General features: G+C 36.2%; 2 protein-coding genes across 6 annotated transcripts in view; one reads left to right on the plus strand and one right to left on the minus strand.

The window, feature by feature from the left end:
* Positions 1-10182, plus strand: part of LOC107666145 (rap1 GTPase-activating protein 1-like) — a 48437-nt gene extending 38255 nt beyond the window's left edge. For all 4 annotated transcript variants that reach the window (XM_016457313.1, XM_016457316.1, XM_016457315.1 and 1 more), the window contains 12 exons: positions 286-441; positions 688-759; positions 1752-1838; positions 1928-2068; positions 3090-3221; positions 4181-4290; positions 4679-4798; positions 6198-6339; positions 6616-6721; positions 7220-7272; positions 7828-7880; positions 8919-10182. In XM_016457313.1, the coding sequence (XP_016312799.1) occupies positions 286-441; positions 688-759; positions 1752-1838; positions 1928-2068; positions 3090-3221; positions 4181-4290; positions 4679-4798; positions 6198-6339; positions 6616-6721; positions 7220-7272; positions 7828-7836 (1128 nt within the window). In that variant the 3' untranslated portion in view covers positions 7837-7880; positions 8919-10182. The remainder of the gene's footprint in view (positions 1-285; positions 442-687; positions 760-1751; positions 1839-1927; positions 2069-3089; positions 3222-4180; positions 4291-4678; positions 4799-6197; positions 6340-6615; positions 6722-7219; positions 7273-7827; positions 7881-8918) is intronic.
* A 996-nt stretch (positions 10183-11178) lies between these two features.
* LOC107666144 (protein-arginine deiminase type-2-like) overlaps positions 11179-21798 on the minus strand; it is a 14609-nt gene continuing 3989 nt past the window's right edge. Inside the window, exons 1-16 of one of the 2 annotated variants that reach the window (XM_016457311.1) lie at positions 20568-20792; positions 18738-18906; positions 18061-18130; positions 17841-17902; positions 16768-16885; positions 16204-16356; positions 15639-15829; positions 15319-15422; positions 15039-15150; positions 14190-14297; positions 13906-14057; positions 13208-13355; positions 12903-12996; positions 12745-12818; positions 12453-12590; positions 11179-12015 (exon numbers count right to left, since the gene is read on the minus strand). In XM_016457311.1, coding sequence (XP_016312797.1) covers positions 11770-12015; positions 12453-12590; positions 12745-12818; positions 12903-12996; positions 13208-13355; positions 13906-14057; positions 14190-14297; positions 15039-15150; positions 15319-15422; positions 15639-15829; positions 16204-16356; positions 16768-16885; positions 17841-17902; positions 18061-18130; positions 18738-18906; positions 20568-20659 — 2031 coding nt within the window. In that variant the 5' untranslated portion in view covers positions 20660-20792 and the 3' untranslated portion in view covers positions 11179-11769. Of the gene's footprint in view, positions 12016-12452; positions 12591-12744; positions 12819-12902; positions 12997-13207; positions 13356-13905; positions 14058-14189; positions 14298-15038; positions 15151-15318; positions 15423-15638; positions 15830-16203; positions 16357-16767; positions 16886-17840; positions 17903-18060; positions 18131-18737; positions 18907-20567; positions 20793-21798 lie in introns of those variants that run through there. The other variant, XM_016457310.1, reaches the window with a different exon arrangement.

Below are 21798 nucleotides of genomic sequence, written 5' to 3' on the forward strand. Positions count from 1 at the left end.
AGCCTAAATGAAAAGAACTGTAGTGCAACTATATGTAGTGTGCTTTATTTACAAGAAAGTAGAATGATATACCTTACAAACTGGCATAGCAGTGTTGGTTCTGTTCAAATATAAATGTACAAATATACATTTTTCAAACACATGGTCTATTTTAGTTTTCAGTTCAGGTTTCGCTTCTGGCCAGTCTGTTCGAAGAAGTGAATCTTAAATCAGTTGTGCAGACCTTACAGGCAGCTTCCTCTTATTACTTCACAGTTTTGTTGTCTTGGTGTGAATTAATTTCAGCTCCAGAGGAAGAGGCATATAGGAAATGACATTGTGGCTATTGTGTTCCAAGAAGAAAATACACCATTTGTACCCGATATGATTGCATCAAATTTTCTTCACGCTTATGTAGTGGTTCAAGTGGAGAACGCCTGCACTGATAACGTCCTCTATAAGGTAAAAATAATTTGAATTTTTCAAAATGAAGCTTGAGCCATGGATTTATGTGAATAGTGTATTTCTAATAGGAATGCTTCACATACTTGATTACATACAATGAGTGACTCAGTTCTAAAGTAGTTTTTTTCTCTACACATTGATGTTTTCCACTATAGTAAAACAACTTGTTAAACAATGTGCTAAAGACTTTTTTTTTTAGAAGCTTTCCTGATATCAGTCATAATTTATTTTGTGATATTGTAGGTATCTGTGACGGCAAGAGATGATGTGCCTTTCTTTGGACCAGCCCTCCCAGACCCAGCTGTCTTTAAAAAGGTACATCTTTTCAGATTGTATTCATGTAATGTGACTAGTTCCACGTGAAATCTTTGCCCCGGAACTCAAACTTGGAACAGCTGTTTTTACAAAATTCTACACATCCTTCAACCACTGATGTTCATTTGGTTTATTAATTATTTTTTCAGATGCCAATAAGTGTAAACAAGTACTTTTAGTTCAGCCTCACTTTATTTAAATACTTTCTGGATTTTCCCCCTAAAAATCAGCGCACAAAATGTGGAAAAACTCAATTTCGTCTAAGTATGGCTGTGACTACAGGAATGTCTCATTTGATTTTTAATTATGCGTAAATGAATTGGTAAAGCCTTTTATAAAATGCTGACAAATTATATGAATAAATATAGTTGTAATAAAAAAATTAAAAAATCTATTTAAACAATTTCACTGCTAGTATAGCTTGTTGGCAAGGAGTAGTTCACCCAAAAATGAAATTTTGCTGAAAGTGTACTCAACCTCAGGCCATCCGAGATGTAGATGAGTTTGTTTCTTCATGGGAGCAGATTTGGATAAATTTTGCATCACATCACTTGCTCACCAATGGATCCTCTGCAGTGAAGGGGTGCCGTCAGAATGAGAGTCCAAACAGTTGATAAAAACACTTCACTAGTCATAAATTGATGGACTGAGGTCTATTATTATGGATTGTTGTGATGTTTTTATCAGCTGTTTGAACTCTCGTTCTAACGGCACCCATTCACTGCAGATGATCCATTGGTGAGCAAGTGATGTAATGCTACATTTCTCCAAATCTGTTCCCATGAAGAAACAAACTACATCTTGGTCTGAGGGTCTTTCAGCAAATATTCACTTTTAGGTAAGGTATTGCTTTAATCGTAAGTGATATGACTGAATTAATAAATAATTGAACTAATATATAATTCACCTATAATTTTATCTAAAAAAATCCAATTTAGGAGCCGTTCTTTGTTTAAATCTAATTTAATCTCTGTTCATTGTGTTTTGTGTAGAATCCAGAGTTTCATGAGTTCCTCTTGACCAAACTGATCAATGCTGAATATTCCTGCTATAAAGCAGAGAAGTTTGCCAAGCTGAAGGTGAGAAGGGCATACATGTTTGTGTTTGCGTTTATTTGTGTGGAAGCATCTGCATGCATACTACTGTACATTAAGTCTTTGTTCTCCAGGAGAGGACACGTTTTGCTCTGTTGGAGACTTTATATGAGGAGCTACACATGAACAGCCAGTCCATGATGGGACTGGGAGGAGATGATGACAAACTGGAGAATGGAGGAGGAGGAGGCGGTGGCTTCTTTGAGTCTTTCAAGGTAAAATCCATTTGAATCTCTTTAACTAGTAAAAAGGGTTTGTATTTGTTTAATTAATTACTGACAAAATGATGCGTATGTATAACAAAAGAGTTCTGGTGAATGGCAGAGATGAGTTTTGCATAATTTGCATACTGTCCATTCTATATGTGAGATTAGAATAGTTGCATCCCATATTGTAGAATGTTAAAATCAGCGTGATATTGAAGTATGATTTATGCAGTATACACAATAAACTATATGTCAAAAATTTTGGGGTGTTTTTAAATTAGGGTAAGTATTTTTTAAGTTTTTAAAAGAAGTCTGTTATGCTCACCAAGGCTGATTTATTTAATCAAATGTGTTATGCATTAACCTTGTTTACTATTTGAATATATATATATATATATTTATATAATATATATATTTATATATTTTCAGCTGCTGACTTGGTGTTAAAGAATTTTTTTTTAAATTGAATACAGGTGTGCTGCTTAATTTTTATAAGGATTCTTTGATAAATAGAAAGTAATGCAAACAATGAAAACAGTATTTATTTGAAATAATAATGTCATTACTGTCACTTTGATCAATTTAATTCATTATTGCCAAATAAAATGCATTCATTTTTTTACTGTCTTCAGCATTTTAAACTGTAGTGTATTTAAAATAGTATGCATTATAGAACAATTAAATGTTTCAAACAGCAGTGTGCTACAGTTTTGATACAATTTTGTGCAAAACATCTTACCCATGTCAATTAATAATTTACTCAAGTAATAGAAAAAAGTGCAGTAGAAGTGAAGTACATTGCATTATGGGATACACTCACATTTTGGCAAATGAAGAAAGTCACCTGGTGTTCTTTGCATATTGAAATTGTTTTGTACTTCTGACAGTAGGTAATTGTAAGTATGTAGTATGCTAGTCAAATCATACCCACTTTCTTTGTCCTTTACTCTCTCTAGCTCTCATATAAGCAGTTGTAGTGCCCTCTAGTGTTGGCTTGCAGTGATGCAATGCATTGTTTTTCTCCTTCCAGCGAGTAATCCGCAATAGAAGTCAGTCTATGGATGCCATGGGCCTCAGTAACAAGAAACCGCACACCGTCTCCACCAGCCACAGCGGAAGCTTTACACACAACCCCCCAGACACCCCCAAAACACCCGGCATTGTGAGTATGAACACCCTTGTGACCCAGAAATGAATGCAGGCTGTCATGAGAAGCCCCAAAACAGTGTGGCAGCTTTAGTTTGTGCCAGTCTCCATGCCCTCTGACCCCCATCGTGCCCTGCGAGTGGGTTTGACCTTTGAGTGCTTGTGTCATCATGGCTCACATCATCTGTGAGGCTTGTGCTGATGGTAGACCAGGTCTTCTCCTGCCATTTCTGATCTTCATCATTTCACCATTACAAAAGAAAAAAACTGATGTGTAATCCGCTCTTATGATCTGGTTGGTGGAACAGATGGGGATCTCCACAAGTGACCGTCCCGTCTCCATTGCTATGACAACGAGTGCAACAGCAATAACTGAGAGAGCCTCTCATGACAGGCTGCCATAACTGCCTATTAGCCATCCTAATGTACTAATGTGTCTGCAACAACTGTCACAGAAAACCAGATAATTATCAAATGTGTGTGCAAACCTATAAACTTGCAGACAGCTTTGCTAAACAGAGATTTTTCCATCTGGCCCTGTTTTCAAGGTCATCTAGGCTGCACTGCAATGCTTAATGCACAAATCTGAAGACCAAATTAAATCACTCATCAAGCTTTGATGATGTTGAAGGGCTTGTCCATTTTTTATTAAAAATAGAACCCAGTTTCTCCTGTTTCTTAGCTGATATAATATTTGATGTTTTGTGTTGAATCATAAATCTACCGTCACCCTAATGATTGATAGTAGACACAGCAAGTAGATTTACACAAAGCATTTCATACACAATGGTCATTCAAAGTGCTTTATTTAGGCATAATAATAATACTAAAAAGACATAAAAGTCAAGTTAAAATCAATAAAAATAAAATAAGAATTAAAATGAATAATATCGAAAAAAGAAAGAAAGAAAGTGCATGAATGGAAGATATTATGTAGTGGCTAATAATCTGAATCAAAATGTGATTTCTCCACAGTCCTTGATTATTCCTGGGAAAAGCCCAACCCGTAAGAAATCTGGTCCATTTAGTTCCAGGAGGAGCAGTGCCATTGGGATTGAGAACATACAAGAAGTTCAGGAGAGAAGGTAAGAAAAAGTTGAAGCCCTTTTATTAATTTATTCAAAAATACATACATACAAACATTGACTTAAAAATACTTTTCCTATGAAGATTTATTTTAATATTTTTGTATGTCTTTGAAAAACGTCAAGGTGGATATATGGTCTTAATAACAAAAGGCAGACATTGTCATAGGGAAAACCCTTAAAGTAGTTTAGCATAATTGATTACTTGTTAGAAGTCATTTTGTTGTCATGTGGCTAGAAAACCATAAAGCAAAAGTAACAAAGAGTAGAATCTAGTGTGTATTAAATGTGTACTGACAAATAAGTATCTTTTTATGTTAGGCTTATTAAATATGAAAAATGCAGTTCTGAGAACAATAATTAAGATGAGTTACTCAATATGTTCCAGCAGTCGAGAGGTGTCCCCTAGTCCACAGAGGACATCTGACGGTGGACACACCACTCAGGACTTCAGATTAGACAACTCGTCCAGTCAGAGCTCACCTGAGATGCAGATCACTAAGATTGGGTGAGCACCAGTGAAAACATTGACTTCTGTTTGCTGTATGGATGGCCAGTTTTTCCATGCATTTTTCATATAATCTGATCTTTACATTCCTGGAAAGGTGTCTATGATCATGTGAAGTAATTGTTTTCTTCTTTTTTTTTTTTACTTTTTAATATTAGATTTGCTTTTTGGAAGAAGTCTCTTATGCTCACCAAGTCTGCATTTATTTGATCATGAATACAGCAAAAACAGTAATATTGTGACATATTATTATGAGTTAAAATAGCAGTTTTCTATGTTAATGTATTTTAAAATATAATTTATTACTGTGATGGCAAAGCTGAAATTTCAGCATAATTACTCCGGTCTTTAGTGTCATGTGATCCTTCAGAATTCATATTGTTATGCCACTCAAGAATCATTTCTTATTATCAATGTTGAAAACAGTAGTGCTGCTTAATATTTTTTCCACAATTTTTTCCCCCCACAATCATTTGAAATAGAATTTTTTGTAACCTTGTACAAATCTGTCACTTTTGATCAAAAGTTAATTTTTCCTGAATACAGGTATTAATTTCTTTCAAAAAGAAAAATCATACTGACCCCATGTGCATCAAAATCATATTTTCTTTGAAATTCAATACCGTTGCACTGGTACTAGTACTAGTAAAACATTGGTTTTTATACTCTTTATTTTTGTCTATTATCTATATATGTAATATCCTCAAAGTTGAATAACATGTTCGTGTGTGGTAAGTAAATAGCCTAACCTGAGGTTATAGGTGGCTTGTTCAAAGGGAACAATAGGTAGTTGCTCACGGGCCGCTCCTTGTTAGGTTCAGACTTTTTATTACTCTCTACATAAAACCACTCCCAGCAGCAAATAATAGATATTTGCTGTATCATATTTGAGTTCAAACGTCACTACATACATCTACTTTGAACTTCTCTGAATGTGTTGAGTAATCACACCTGCAATCACTAAACATGACTATGGCTAGTGCTATCATAACATACTCCATTATCATTATGCATAGCAAAATACAGCCCAAACAACACCTTTTAATCACATGGACAGAGCAGCTAGTGCAAATAATCAATCTGATGTAGGTAGTTTCCAGGTGCAAAGGTCAATAAGTGAGCTGCTTTTGCTTTTAATGTGCAGCTGATGTGTGATACAGTAATTGAATCAAATATACCTCAACCAACTTTAAAAATATGAATGCATGTAAATCTTTGACCATATGCATTTAATAATGGTTAGTTAAAGGAGTGGTTCACCCAAAAATGACACATTTACTTGCCCTCAGCCCTTTAAAGATGTTGATGCGTTTGTTTTGAGACAGCTTTCAATAATTTCACATTTTTAGGTGAACAGTTTTATTTGACCTCATATATGTGCAAATGTATGTGTTTGTAGTTCGGCCCTGTGCTGTCGAGCTCCCTCGATCCCTGAGTCTCAGGATCTGTCTCGCTCCTCATCCAATGCCAGTAGCTTCACCAGCGTGGTGGAGGAGAACGAGCAGGAACATGAAGTTACAGAGGACTATGACACAGGGCTGGTGCGGTCACTTACACATATGACTCACATACACATAATTGATCAATACATGACTCACATTTTACTTAAAAGATAGGTACATTGTGGTCAAAATGTTCTAAGGCAGAGAACACCAAGTGTATTTATTAGACGCCCATACTATTCGCGGGCAAATGCATACAGGCATAATGGAATTTGCATTTAATTGTCTGAACAGAAGTATCAATACACCTATATGATTTGGCAAGACTGGCTGGTTCTGTTGTTTGCATATGTTTTTCATTTTTCTGGAACACAGGAGAGTCTGTCTTCAGCCGGTACGCCTCACAAACGAGATTCGTTTACATACAGCAGCGTGTGGTTGGAAGACGGCCCTGGTACTACTAGTCAGAGCAGTTCACACGGTGAGACAGAACAAACATTTCACCTCCCAACAAACCCAAGCACATATCTATTATACTAAAAGGATTACGTAATAATCATTTATGTGTTCGACTGTTCGATTTTCGTGCAAGTAAAATGCTGCACTGAGGAGATTATTTTATGTGCTCACTATACTTTGAGATGTCATTCAGAAGAGAGATAAAAGCTATTTTTAACCTGTTGCACCCATAATTTGCAACTGTACTTCAGTCTGTGTAGTATGAGCAAATATTGTATCATAAAAAAGACTAAGGAAAGAAGGACACCGCAGAATATACATGATGAAATTAGAGACAAGGCCCAGATTAGAGCCAGTGTTATTTTAGTTTTTTTTTTTTTTTTAAATACTACTGTTTTAGTGTTTATTCATATTTTGAATTAGCTTTTATTTTTATTTATATGAGTTTTCATTTTAATTGTTTGAGTTTATATTGTTTGTAATCGTGTTAAGGCTTTAACAGTCATCTGTTTCACTATAGGTCCCTTTCGACAGCAATCTGAACCTCGTCCTAAAACAGAGAGACAACACTCGGTAAGAACATGCTAGTCATGAAGATGCCATCTATATGTGACCCTGGACCACAAAACCAGTCTTAAGTCGCCGGGGTATATTTGTAGCAATAGCCAAAAATACATTGTATGGGTCAAAATTATAGATTTTTTTTAATGCCAAAAATCATTAGGATATTAAGTAAAAATCATGTTCCATGAAGATATTTTGTAAATTTCCTATTGTAAATATATCAAAACTTAATTTTTTATTAGTAATATGCATTGCTAAGAACTTCATTTGGACAACTTTAAAGGCGATTTATGGACCCTTATGACTGGTTTTGTGGTCCAAGGTCACATATAGTCCTACAGGCAGAGCAGAATAACAATGTCCTAGAAAGAAACGATCATGCTTTGACTTTAAAGGGGTGATATAGAAAACTATCGATCAATTTATAACATAGTTTTCTATATCACCCCTTTAAAGTCAAAGCATGACTGTTCTCTCTGTACCTGTGCAATTGCTCTTGAACATCAGATTTAATGTAGTTTTTCTTTGTATTTGTTTTGTTCTGTGCGTGTTTATCCTGCATAGAACTGCTAGCTGTCCTGTAGGCTGTAGATGACTTCATGGATGTCCATCAACAGGTTAGGAATGGCAAAAATGTGGATTATATGTTAGGATGATGTGTTTATTGGGCTTATATGGCTGTGTCGTTTAATTATATTTGCATTGTTATAACTCTTAATGACCTAATTTGATCCCTTTTTGTTAAGTTAGTTGTATTGCTGTTTGTAATGTAGCATGACATTTAGAAAATCACACTAGCGTTCAAAAGTTCGGGGGTCAGCAAGATATTTAAGATTGTTTTTGAAAGAAGCTGATGCTTTTATTCAGCAAGGATGAATTACATTGTGACAGTAAAGAATCCTGAAAAAGTATCACAGTTTTCACAAAAATATGAAGCACCACACCTGTTTTCATCATTGAGAATAATAAGAAATGCTACTTGAGCAGCAAATCAGCATATTAGACTGATTTCTGAAGGATCATGTGACACTGAAGACTGGAGTAATGATGCTGAAAATTCAGCTTTGCTATCTCAGGAATACATTTCAATTAGAAAACTGTTCTTTAAACTGTAATAATATTTCAGTGTCCAGTGTTTTTACTGTATTTTTGTTCAAAGAAATGCAGCCTTGGTGAGAAAAAGAGACTTCTTTCAAAAACATGATACAATCTTGTAAAACGGTAACACGGATAGTTCCGGTCCTTGATTCTGATTGGTTGAGCCACGTTCGAAGCTGTTGTAAATTACTCTACAAACATACACCTTTGTTTATGTCTGTGTGTTGCTCGGCAACCACTTTGTTGGAACCACAACCATTTCTGAGGAACTACATACTGTTTGGCGGAAGAATAATGTTTTTTTATTAATATCATCACACTTCATTTGCTCGGTTTTATTTTGTGAAACCTTACTACGTATATGGAATAACCGTTTTATAAAAGCAATAAGCCCCGTGAAGCCGTGGTTTACAGTGAATTTATAACAGCTAAGGGGCGTTGTTAGGCACGACGCAAAGCGGAGGCTTATTGCTTTATTACCAACCCCCAACTTTTCAACTGTATATATTCAAAAACCTTATTCTCATTAATCATTATTAATTCTGTCTTATTTTCAGCATTTTCATAAGTAGCCCTCTGCAGCGGACGCTCGACGTGCTCACAAGAGTTCCTGTGGAGACACGGATGTGAAGGGACGTGAACTGCTAGTTCCAGCCTGGAGGCGTACAGTCGGGCAAGTGTGCATCAGAGTATCAGCGCGCTCTTGTAAGGACTCGACCCCCTTATCTTCTATCACGTGGCTGTTGGTCTGTAGGCAAAATAGCAAACCTGACTTGTGTTGAAGGCAGAAGAAGAACAGAGAAGAGCTGCCAGCAGGCGACAAATCACGCATGATTATGGCCTTATCATAGGCTGCTTTCTTTCTTTCTTTCTTTCTTTCTTTCTTTCTTTCTTTCTGTCTGTCCACAGTGGCCCTCATTGTGTGGGTTTGGGTTTTATTTGTCATATTTATTTATTTATTGAGTTGATCTTTTAGTAACGGGGGGTGGGTAAGCTGTCACAAGCTTTCAGCATCTTTCAGAATAACAAACGAGGTTCAACCTAAACCAATCATGCTTAAAATACACATGAACCCGCAAAGCACTGTAATACACATCTATGTGTGGTTCTGTTTTGTTGCCTTTTGTGTCATGATGTAGTGATGTTGAAAATGAATATAGGTAAATGTTAAATGTTGTTCTTCAGTGTAGTTCTCTATCTTCTGGTGTCGAGCACCCAAGCCATTTCCAGTCCCGTCCAATAAATGAAGCGTAGGCATTATAATTTATGATCAAATGAATAGATCAGGTGTGAGATGCTGTATACTTTTTAAATAGTATTTATTAAGATTATGCTGTTTTACTGATCAACATATTTTGTATGGCCACAGCTGTTTGTGGTCAAACTGACACGTGTGTAAACTGTACACTAATGTAGTAGCCTCATGTTTTAAAGCTAGCAGTGCGGATTAAATCATCAATGTTTCTCATGTTTTGTGGTCCAAGGTCACATATAGTCCTACAGGCAGAGCAGAATAAAAATGTCCGATATATTGAAGTCCTGAAGACCTTTTGGCTTATATGACAGGTGAGCAATATGAATGTAAAACTGCAGACACGTATATGATAGTGGATATGGATTATGGAAAACACTAGGTCAGAATATATTCATCCAAAGCTTTATGTTCGATAGCAAATGTTGGGCATTTTATTTTGTTTTCAAACACAAAAGCGTGTTATATTGATTACAAACAAAAATGCCCATTTTAGATCATATAATCAAAATAATATTTTAGTTTTTAAACATAGCACTATGGTGTTAATGCTTTCCCATTCATCTCAATAGCTTATCAGATACAAACTTTGACTTTTTTTTTCTTTTTTTTTTTGAGCCATAAATGTGATTAATTATTTTGAGCAACTATCCTAAGCTGTGACATTAAAACAAAAAGAAAGTCACTGGCAAAATATCAACTCTTAATCAAATTGAATATTTACAATTTGTTGTTTGCAAAAACATTTTAGTCACTTTTACAGCTCCTTAAAATACTGTTTTTTTTCTGTGTGATGCGTATTTTAAAGAATACTATGGTATTACTATCATAGAAGAAAGATGGCATTACCACAATTTCATGTCCAAAAACATGAAAATACCTTTTTTGTAAGACTAATTTCCCAATTCGCTTCTTGTTTGAAGAGATTTTTTTCTTATAAATAATGCTGTTTGGATGCTTTCAGGGGTGATGCTTCTAAAACAGTTTATGGAAAAGTGAAAATATTTTTGGCTGGCTGAATCCATACTTTCGCTGTGTCCGAGCCCTAAGTCTCTGCTGATTGGTCGAACTGTACATAATGTGTTTGCACATGCTAGAGACATTAAGCACAAACTCATTACAAACAAACACCGACCGCTTTCTGCAAGTGATTGTGTTCTCCTTTACAAGTGCTCATTATGCTACTTTTATGAAATGTTTCACTGTAAATACATTTTCTCCTTTTTTGTAATAAAACAAAAGAAATTGTTTAATAAAGATCAGAGGGGTTCATGTAATGTTTATTGTTTGCTGTAATGTACATTATTATGGGGGGAGAAAAATACACACCCAAGACCATCACCAATTATAAAATGAAATTTTCAGTCATTATTATTAAGGCAACACAGAATGAACATTCATGGTTCATATTTATGAAAACCCAGTACAGCCTTTTTAAGCTTTTTTGTTGTCGTTAGAAAAAATAAACAACAGGGGTCTGTTTCATAAAACAAGTTTACTAAATAAGCCAGGCTTATTTCAGTTAGTCTGACTTATTTTGAACCAAATCAACTGACAATAAGTCAGACTAACTGAAATAAACCTAACTTGTTTGGTAAACTTGTTTTATGAAACAGGCCCAACTACTCTTAAGCTGCAAGTGTTTAACATTATTTTGAACCACTTCAAAACTTTATAATTGTTAGCCCTTAATTTTCGTAGAAATCCTGAAACAGCACCACCGCAGCCTGAGGAGTAACTATACTGTTAAAAACAAGGCCTGGTTGTTATAAGAATTTGACAAACTACTAAGAAGTATTTGCTCACACTCTTGTTGTTTCATAAGTATACGGTTTGCTCTCTTTTTCAAGCTGCATTTACTGAAAATCAACACCTCTCAAAATAGGCACTTCAATTTCTGTCTGTTCCTCATGGAAAGCTATTATATTACTTCAGAACACAGCGCAAATTGATGGGAATGATTTTTGGGCTACTTTCTTATTCTTTGACAGTTTGACAGCACCTTGTCATTATATGGAAAAGAGCTGCTTAAACAACATGAGGGTGAGTAAATGACTCATTCATTTTTTTATGAATTATCCCATTAGTATTTTGCTCTATGCATCGTTTATTGCTAGAATGAACTAGTTGCGAGAATTAATAGGCACTTGACAGTTCTAGTCTCTCTCTCGCAGCTCTAGGTTCCACCATTTGAAAGGGGACGGCTCTCGAAGAACGTTGGAACCGCAGTGAACTTCACCCAGCAGTTTGTGGTATGGGGCAAAGTCATCAATGAAGGTACATTTGAGGCCCAGAGGCTCCAGTAGAGAACACACCTCTGTCTCCAGAGCACACCTGCCATTCACCTTTGGCCCAAATGGTTTTGGGACGCCCAGCTTATCCCCCAACACGATCATGTTCACCTGAGGGTGCATACATACAAAACAAAGGTCAACGTAATGGGAAAACTATAATATCAGATTCCTCAAGTAGCTCATTGTAGAATATTAATGGGCATTTGGTATGTTAGGTTAATGATACTTTAAGTTATGCACTGTTTTCAAGATTGATAATAGCAATGAATGTTTCTTGAGCAGCAAATCTGCATATTAGAATGATTTCTGAAGGATCATGTGACACTGAAGACTGGAGTAAGGATGCTAAAAAATCAGCTTTGCATCACTGGAATAAATTACATTTTAAAATACAAAACATTTGTTTAAAAAATAATAATATTTTACAATATTACTGTATTTTTGAGTAAGTAAATGCAGTCTTGGTGAGAAGAAGAGAGTGTGATTTGAGTCAAAAAAAGCTAAAATATGTGGATGTTCGGTAAATTCTTAAACATGTGCTATACCATGTCGGGATAGTAAGCCACAGCCCTGGGACCCGTTTTCTCTTCTAACACCTTAAACAGGATGGGCAAATCAATGATGTCCTCATCATCCAACCCCAGCTCTTTCTTCAGCATGTCCCTGTTCCAGTCAATACAATTCTGAGTGAAAGATTAGAAGATGCCAGCATTATTCTTTCCCATAAAAAAGACAGATCTGTCAAATCTGGCTACAAAAATATCTAGATACTGTTTGGACGCAAAACGCATCTTAATGCGTTAAAGGGGTATTGTGAGTGTTGTGTGTTTCACTGACCTGCACGTATCGGTTTTCAGCCTGTAGCTTTTTGTCGCTCAGGATCTCATTTACTGAGATGGCCTCTGGCAAACCTGTTCAGGTAAAACCGTTAGCTAGAATATGAACTGTGGTGGATGGTAAACTTTTTTTGAAACAGAAAATTAGTGAGTGTTTACCCGGAAACATTTCTGCTTTTCCATGTCCGTTGTTTTGTAAGCTTTTGAAAACTTTGTATCCGGCGTCAGGGCTAGCCAGCAGCAACCGGAATTTCTGAACAATCAAACCATTTCAGTTAGCACTGTTTTGGGTATTTAAAAAAACACTGGCTATGTTCAGAATAAAGTACTGGCATTTAAAAATGTACTGTTGTACTGTATTTTTAATTAAATAAATGCAGCCTCGGTGAGCATATAAAAGACTTCTTTCAAAAACAAAAAGTCACAACTTTTCACTGGTGGTGTATTGTAGTATATCGGTTTACCTTTCGGTCAGGGGCTGGAACAAAGGTCATGAACTCATCCACATGACCCACAACCAGCCAATCAGAGTACAGCGCTATTGGCTCTTGAACTTTCTGTGCCCACAGGAAGTCCTGGACGACTTGGGTCATGTTTCGGCCACGAGTTGCACTTAAAATTAAACACAAATAATCTCGTTTAACCTTTAGGTAATAGTTGTTTAATCAATCAAACACATATGTGACCCTGGACCACAAAACCTTAAGTCGCTGGGGTATATTTGTTGCAATAACCAAAAATACATTGTATGGGTCAAAATTATTGATTTTTCTTTTATGCCAAAAATCATTAGAACATTAAGTAAAGATCATGTTCCATAAAGATATTTTTTGTAAATTTCCTACCGTAAATATATCAAAACTTTATTTTTGATTAGTAATATGCATTGCTAAGAACTTAATTTGGACAACTTTAAAGGCGATTTCCTCAATATTTCGATTTTTTTGCACCCTCAGATTCCAGATTTTCAAATAGTTGTATCTCGGCCAAATATTGTCCTATCATAACAAACCATACATCAATAGAAAGCTATATGTATAAATCTCAATTTCAAAAAATTGACCCTTGTGACTGGTTTTGTGGTCCAGGGTCACATATGTTGTGTGGAGACTCTTTTGTATATTTTTACTAGTTGTGGTTTCTGTAGAGTTGTGGTACTTACGTAGGGAACGCCACTCCAATGATGATCCTACCAAGTGGGTAACTTTTCCCGTTGACTGTGACTGGTGGACTAACCTCCAGGTTACCGAAGGAGTCCAGACTGCTCACCTCCTCATTCAAAGCATGCCGTGTCACGTACCCAAAATCTGGCCCCTGTGACACAGTGTTTTAGTGTTTCTATACATCTTTAGATTAGTATGTGATCATAATTTGATGCCAATTTTGGTTTGGAATAACATGGGGGGGAAAAATGCTTTTCTTTGAGCATTTAGCCGTCTTGCTCACCAGAATGGACTCGTAGGGGAAATCCTGAAGATCTCCATCACGAGGAGAGTCCAGTACAACAGGGAACTGATGATGGGGAGAGTCAATGTAGCCAAACTCAAGCTCATCCTGTGGAGTGTGTCAGAGAGGAATTACTCATCTCATATGATAGTCATCTGACAAGCTTGTCTAGTTCACAATACATCATCATATGACAGCTTGATAGTGTAAGGCACCTCTTAAATACTTTGAAAATCACTTTATCAAACTTGTAAGGGTTCCATCAAACAAATAGGCCCGGTTTCACAGACAGGCCTTAAACTAAACCAGGATGAGGCCATAGTTCAATTAGGACATTCAAGTAATTTTTATGAACGTACTTAGAAAAAAACATTACTGGTGTGCATTTTAAGATTAAACAAAGGCACTGATATATTTTAAGATCAGTCAGTGCAAGTTTCTTTCAGTTGAAACAGCTCAGACTTACATTTTAGTCTAGGATTAGGCTTAAGTCTTATCTGTGAAACCGGGGGTTAATGTTTTAAAATATTAATAACTGGCATATACACGCATACTAATTTAAAAATGTGGGGTTCATTTGATAACAAAACAGTAATATGCTGGTGCTCAAGAAACTTTTTTTATTTCTCAATATATGTTGAAAACAGTTCCTTTTTTCAAGATTCTTTGATGAATAGAAAGTTCAAAAGAGCATTTATTTGTTTGTGTTTGTCAATTTTGATCAATTTAATGCATCCTTTCTAAATAAAAGTTTTCTTTGAAAAGATTTATTTTATTGACTGACTGATCTAATTTTTATTCATTTTATTGATTGAATGGATTGATTGATTTCCAACTGATTTCGCTGACCTGTATCCAGCGGTCGCCTCGGTTCATGTACTCATGACATATTTTCAGTTTGTAGCCACACTTGTCCACCAGGTTCTTTATGCTCTTCAGGAAGGTGTAGTTATCATTTGTGCTGCCAGAAAGACAAAAGTAAAAGTAAATCATTAATCCCATGACTTGTTGACAAGATGAAAGAGTGAGTAGCAAAAAAATACTTGGAAATATCTGTATCTATTTCTGGAAAATGGCACTATTTGTTAAATGATATATGAAGGGATAAAGAAAGCTTGGACTGAATCACCTGCACACATACACCTCCACAGGTTTGAGGGTGTTTGGGGTCATGATCCAGGGAGAAACATGAAATACAACTGTATCGGTGAAGATGGGCGTTTCAGGGAAGCCCTTTAAGAAAATAATTAGTATTTAGCAGTTATTAAAGAATTATATTACCCCTCCCCCTTAAAACACTTTTTTTTAATTCAGTTTTAGTCATTTTATGGAAGAGTTTGAGTGTAACTTTTATTACAAGACTGAAGTAGTTCTTGCAGTAAGTAAAAGAACAAAGTTTGATGTCCTATAGTTTGCATGAGAGATCAGAGAGTCGTCTCTTTCACTAACCTTGCCACAGGGCTCTAGTAGACTGAGGTTGATGGTGACGAGCCCATCAAAGTCTTTATCAGGGAAGCGAAGACCCTCTACAAAGAACGCCAGTTCAGTTTTGCCTCCCAGATAGGGCACTTCCTGTGTCAGCGTGTCCGTTCCCACCACCATGATATAGTCTTTCAGGAACAACTTCAAGAGTTTGTGCTCTGGTAAAAGAAAGAGAGAAGAGAAAGAAAGAGTAAAGTACTGATGTTCCCTTATAATGTACCAGCTTTTGCCTCCATCTAATTAAATGTATCATGCATCATAATTTCAAATTATGCATGCCTGAAAAATTACTCTATACATTTTCAAACCTTCTCTTTTCCACAAATAATTTAAGGAATACTTTTTCCATACAGTAATGCATTTTCCATAAAATGCATTCTGCTTTTTCAGTGGAGCACAAACTAAAAATTAAGTTAAAAAATTAAAAGTTCATTGTAAACACTATACAAGCTCCGAAAATAATTGTTCTTTCATAATATATTCTGAAAATATTTCATTGTATATTATATGAAATATTATATTATTCACTCACTCCACACGTCATCTTTTTTTGCATTTGTCCGAGGTCTAAAGACCCTCACGTTCTCTGAAGTGGTCTGGGAGATGTGCATGGTCAGTTTATAGCCTTCAGGAAGTTCAGCGGGACCGTTGGTGCGCAGGATCATCTTGGACATGTCCTGTAAATCTGCCATCAAAAAATATGTTTTTATAACGATTCTCACTTCCTTTCCACAGCATGACATTTGAAGCGAAGAGTCACATGTTAACTAAGCTAACAGATCAATATGCACCGAAAAATTGGGTGAAGTTGTGCTTTTAATTTGAATTTTTATAGATTTTTTTTATTTTTATCAGTACTGAATAAACCACAGTTTGATTTAAATTAAACAGGTAAAAATTCACTGGACTTGCACTGCATTCTGGCCAAACAGGATTAATAATGAACGAATAATAAGGAAGCATTATTTTGCGTGCATACAGTGTTTGAAAATGCTGCTTAAGTACACAACACACCAGGCTTTGGTACAAAGTCTATTTACACTTAACAAACGTCTGCGGCGAGACTTTATCTGACACTAGACCTGCCCAGACTCACCTGACACTTTATTGATCTCATCAACCTCACTGTCCAGTGTCTTCTTGTAAGTGGTCTCTGAGTCACAGTTGACCAGCAGAACTGCACCGTGGCCATTAGGACCCCACTTCCACGATCCCTAGATCCAAAATCCAATACTATCACACATTCCTCAAACAAAGTCTTGAATATCTAAAATAGCACTATGCAGTTGGAACACAAAAGAAGATACTTTCGAAAGTCATTGAGGTTCAAAAACCTTGGACCCTATGGAAGCCTGTTTATGCCACAAATGTAAAAAAAAAAATAATAATTTAAATAAAAGGCAATTGCAACTTTTTATTTCACAATTTTCTCACAATTATGAAAATTGTATACTCAGAATTCTGAGAGAAAAAAAAAGTTTATATAAACTGAGAATTCTGACTTTTTTGTAATTTACATGTGAGTTATATCTCACAATTCTGAGCTTTTCTTGAAATTCTGAGTTTATTCTCTCAATTCCAAGTTATATCTTGCAATTCTGAGTTATAGCAAAATTAAATTTTTTGTTGCTGCCACAGAACAAAAAATATTTATTTTTTGTATTGCAATTGCGAGTTTATATCTCACAGTACTGATGTTTCTTCTCGGAATTCTGAGTTTATATCTCTCAATTCTGAAAAAAAGTCAACTGTGAGATATTACTGACATACAAGAAAAAGTCACAATTGTAAGATAAAAAAAAAGTCACAATTGTTTATTCTTTTTTTGAACAATGTCTAAGAACTTGGTATTACAACCACTTCCTGTGTCTGTTTGCCTCTTTAAGAAGAATCGCTTTATGTATCCCCCAATTGTAAGTCGCTTTGGATAAAAGCGTCTGCTAAATGACTAAATGTAAATGTAAATGTATTCTGTTTATTCATGGGCCTCCAGATCCTATTGACTTTGACTTTGATTGAATTGACAAAAAAGAAAACGCTACGACATTTTTCTAAATATCTTCTTTTGTGTTCCACCATCTCCAAGCCTGTAGCAATGAGCCAAAAACAAATCTCCCCAATAATGATGATATAGAAAAGATCACAAGACAACAAGCAAACAAAGCTCACCTTGTTTGGATTGTTTTTCTCAACAATGCCATCTCGGTCAGCATCTACATCCAGAGATATCTCTGCAACAGAACCGAGGCAACATGAGGCTTGCCTGTTCCTTCAGTCCCACCAGCATGAGGCTGTTTATAGTTACAGCACAGATACTATTTATATAAGCATTAATTATAAACACAGGCGTAGCCTATGTCTCAAAATGCAAACATGATGCGAGACGTACCGACAGCTGTTAGATGCAGCACGGCGTCCCCGAGCGACTCCGTTTTCTCTCCATAGTACCTCACAGACAGCTGAAACAGGTCAGAACGAAACGAGCACAAGATGGATTATTGCGACAATTATTGTGGTTTTCTTTGATTGCTAAAGTGATTCATTACTGTACTGATTGCATTTAAAAAATGTGCTAAATATACCTTCAAGCTGCGAGTGCTAGACAGTGTTGTGAAAGTGACGTGAGATCACGTCGACACATAAACCTCAGTTTCCTGCATAGACTAGTACCAGGGTCAACCACAGCGTGTGCATCAGACTAACAAGACTGACAAGGCAAGCAGTTTTCTGTCTGCAGCTGTCGATTTCTTTCAGTTCGGTTTATTTTCTAAAAGACTACTATCTGCTTTAGTGCAAACTAAGGCTAGTCATACAAGGGGAAAAAAACATACCCAAATGGAATCTGCCCACACAGAAGACTCCCCTATCATATCCTCCTTTTAAATATTTGTGCTAGTATGGTGCTTTCAAATACGAGTCTAGTATTTCTGGTTCAGTTTCAAACATTTTATCTTGTTTGAATCTATTCCATACAATTTTCTTCCAAACGCAGAAAAATTCCACAGATTTTTTCTGTTTGCTCTTTTTCAAGCACAAAGGTGATTGGATGTACTGTACAGTAGGTACCTTGCTATCGTTTGCAGTCTCGCTGACTGCATCCATGGTGACGATGAGGACAGAGTTTGGGGTGAGGGGGTACGGAGCAGCGTTCCTGTCCCCGGCCGGAGGGGTCACCTTGTAATGCACGTTTGGGCCGCATTTTATCGAGAAGGATTTGGACTGCGGAGGGGCACACCTGCAGAAAACAAACATACATACACAGACACATTATGAATTTATCTATTTCACTGTTGGATATTACACAACAGAACTGTATTGCACCATTTCAAACCCAATTTAAATATACACAATCTTTCAAATATTTGGGGTCAGCAGGGATACATTAAACTGATCAAAAGTGACAGTAAAGACGTTTAGGTTACAAAAGATAGACATTTTAAATAAATGCTTTTCTTTTGACCTTTCTTTTAATCAAAGTGTATCACGGTTTCCACAAAAATATTAAGGAGTCGTCTTATTTCAACATTGATAATAATACAGTATATTAGAATGATTTCTGAAGGATATACTAAGAATAAAAAAAAAATCGAACTTTTAAATCATGAAACCCAACATTTTCTGACATGAATGGATTTAAATTAATAGCTCTAGCATATCACACCACTGATGACCCTCTGGAACATGGCATGTGACCAAACCAAATGTCATAATTATAGCATTAGATAGTGGGTTATTTATAATATATTTAGGATTCAATTCTATCTTCTAAGACAACAAGCACTAGTCATGATGATGTTGCTGGGGGACTGTCTATTTCAGTATGGGCTAATAAAAAAATGTATAAAGTCTTTTAAAAACCTAAAGAAAAGAGCTATTAGGAGGTCTGGAAAGCTATCAAAGACAATAGCCGACAGTGGCAGTTATAAACAGAAGCATTGAGACAGAGCTCAGCGATGAATTTAAATAATGTTGCAGCACAACGAGTGCATTCATCCGTCTTTGGGTCTGCAAGGAGAAATTCTTCAATCAACAATCCCCCTGAATTCTCCCAGCAAATATTCAGCTATGCAGAACAAACAGATCAATTATGACAAACAGATCAATATCTGCAAATATTGAAATCTCAGTTCAATCCAGAATGATGTCGCCAATGAACTTTACAAGCAGAACAATAAAACAATAGACCATTTTAGCTATAAACCATGTTAGGAAAATTGTATTACATTCATATCTTCTGTCTGTGTTGTATTTCAATTGTCAGTCTATGTATACATGCATCCTTTTTTAGCGACATTGTGTTTAAATGGACTGTTCCTTATGTTTGGGTTCCCAGAGTCTGTAATGATGTGCTCGTCAAAATAATAATAGTAATTTTGAAATGAATCCTTTTATTTTCCATTCGAATTCCTTAAGTATGTTCCTTTGATCTAAACTAAGCTCAGTGGTCAGACAGTAACACGCTTTAACCCTTTTGCTTGAGTTCATTTGACCCTGATCCGTTTGTAACACGTAAACTTTTTTATATCATAATGTTGGCGACTGACAGTTTTGGTCACCATTCACTCATATTGTAAGAAACAATATGCAACGCAAGTGAATAGAGACTGCGTCTGTCACATCCGCTCTCATTTTGTTCTCCACAGAAGAAAGAAAGTCAAACGGGTTTTGAAACAACAAAAGTGCGAGTAAATAATAAAGGGGTTTTCGGGTGAACTGTCCCTTTAAATATGTCTTTCGCGCTGTTAAAATAGACCGTTGTGTTTAATTCCCTTGAGCTCCGTCGCGCGGGTTACAAACACAAGAACGCATCAAGAATGACTGTCCATTTAAAATAAAACAAAGTTCTAATATTCATATGAGTCTATTCATACAGTACATGGAAATAAATTAGCCAACCTGTTTAAATTGACCGTCAACTCCGTTCCGAGCACATATGTCGTCCTTGTCGCTTTCTCAGTGTCAATTGTAAGTGATCGTCGAGACACCATGGTTTGCAAAGATGCGTCTTTCTTTCAAAGTGACTTCAACAATTCCCTTTAACCTTTTATGTACTTGAGATGTCACCGTGCCAGAAAGCCTATTGGTTGACTGAATGCAGGTGGATGTCTAGGGAAGTGGAAAGACTTTTGGTGTGTGGAAACACCCACATCGCAGTATATCGACTGACCGCTAGAGGGCGCGACTGAACTCATTTGGCCAAGTATTGCACCGTGTTGCCTCAGGATAACAAACCGTTTTCTTCAGTTTGCAAGCACATGATGCAAATACGATGACAGTACATTGTTGGTAAGAGATGGCTTTGAATAAACCTATAAAAAGCTATTTTAATGGTGATTTTAATATCTTTTTCTTTCTTGGTGCACCGTGTGGAGCAGGGCCATGCACAGACATTTTGAGGGGCAGTGGCCCAAACCAAAAAAGGGGTACTTAGGGGGGTGGGTGCTTGCTAATACAAATGATCCAGTTGTTACAAATATACAATTAAAAGAGAAGACAGCACACTCTGTAATAATTTCAGACTTTATTGTAGTAAGAGTGGGCTCTCCTGCTCTCTCTGAGCCTGCTTCTGCCTCATCTTCAATGGAGAGTGGGGTAAGTTGAGCCAGTGGGTAAGTTTACCCACCCCCTGTATCTTGGCAACTGTACACTTTTACTGTCATGTGACCATGTATTTTGGAACCACCCATCATTTCTGCCAGACTGTGAAAAGGAGAAATACATGGGGTGAATGGAAGGCACCCATTTACTTTAAAAACTGTTTTTGGCTTGTCAGATGTAATAGTCAATACATATTATGATACATATAGGTGATTTAGCAACATAAAACCATGCAAATCATTTAGCTAAATATTAGCCTGAGCTGGTAAGCAACAGTAGCTATTTTTTTTCCCAAAATGGCAGCTATGGGGCAAAGTGAGCCAAATGTTGTGGGGTAAATTGAGTCAGCATTTTAACTTAACCCACCATAAGGCACTGTAGTTAAGTTAAATCTCTGAATTATAAACTGGTGTTTTAATGTGATATTACTGGTTTAGTTTATCATATATACATATTATTTGTAGTTTATTTGATAGGGACAGTGTACAAGTGCACCAAATCCTTCTCTGATAAGAACCAGAAAATGCTT

Source organism: Sinocyclocheilus anshuiensis, unplaced genomic scaffold (assembly GCF_001515605.1).
Source record: "Sinocyclocheilus anshuiensis isolate Anshui unplaced genomic scaffold, SAMN03320099.WGS_v1.1 scaffold447, whole genome shotgun sequence".
NCBI classification, from domain to species: domain Eukaryota; kingdom Metazoa; phylum Chordata; class Actinopteri; order Cypriniformes; family Cyprinidae; genus Sinocyclocheilus; species Sinocyclocheilus anshuiensis.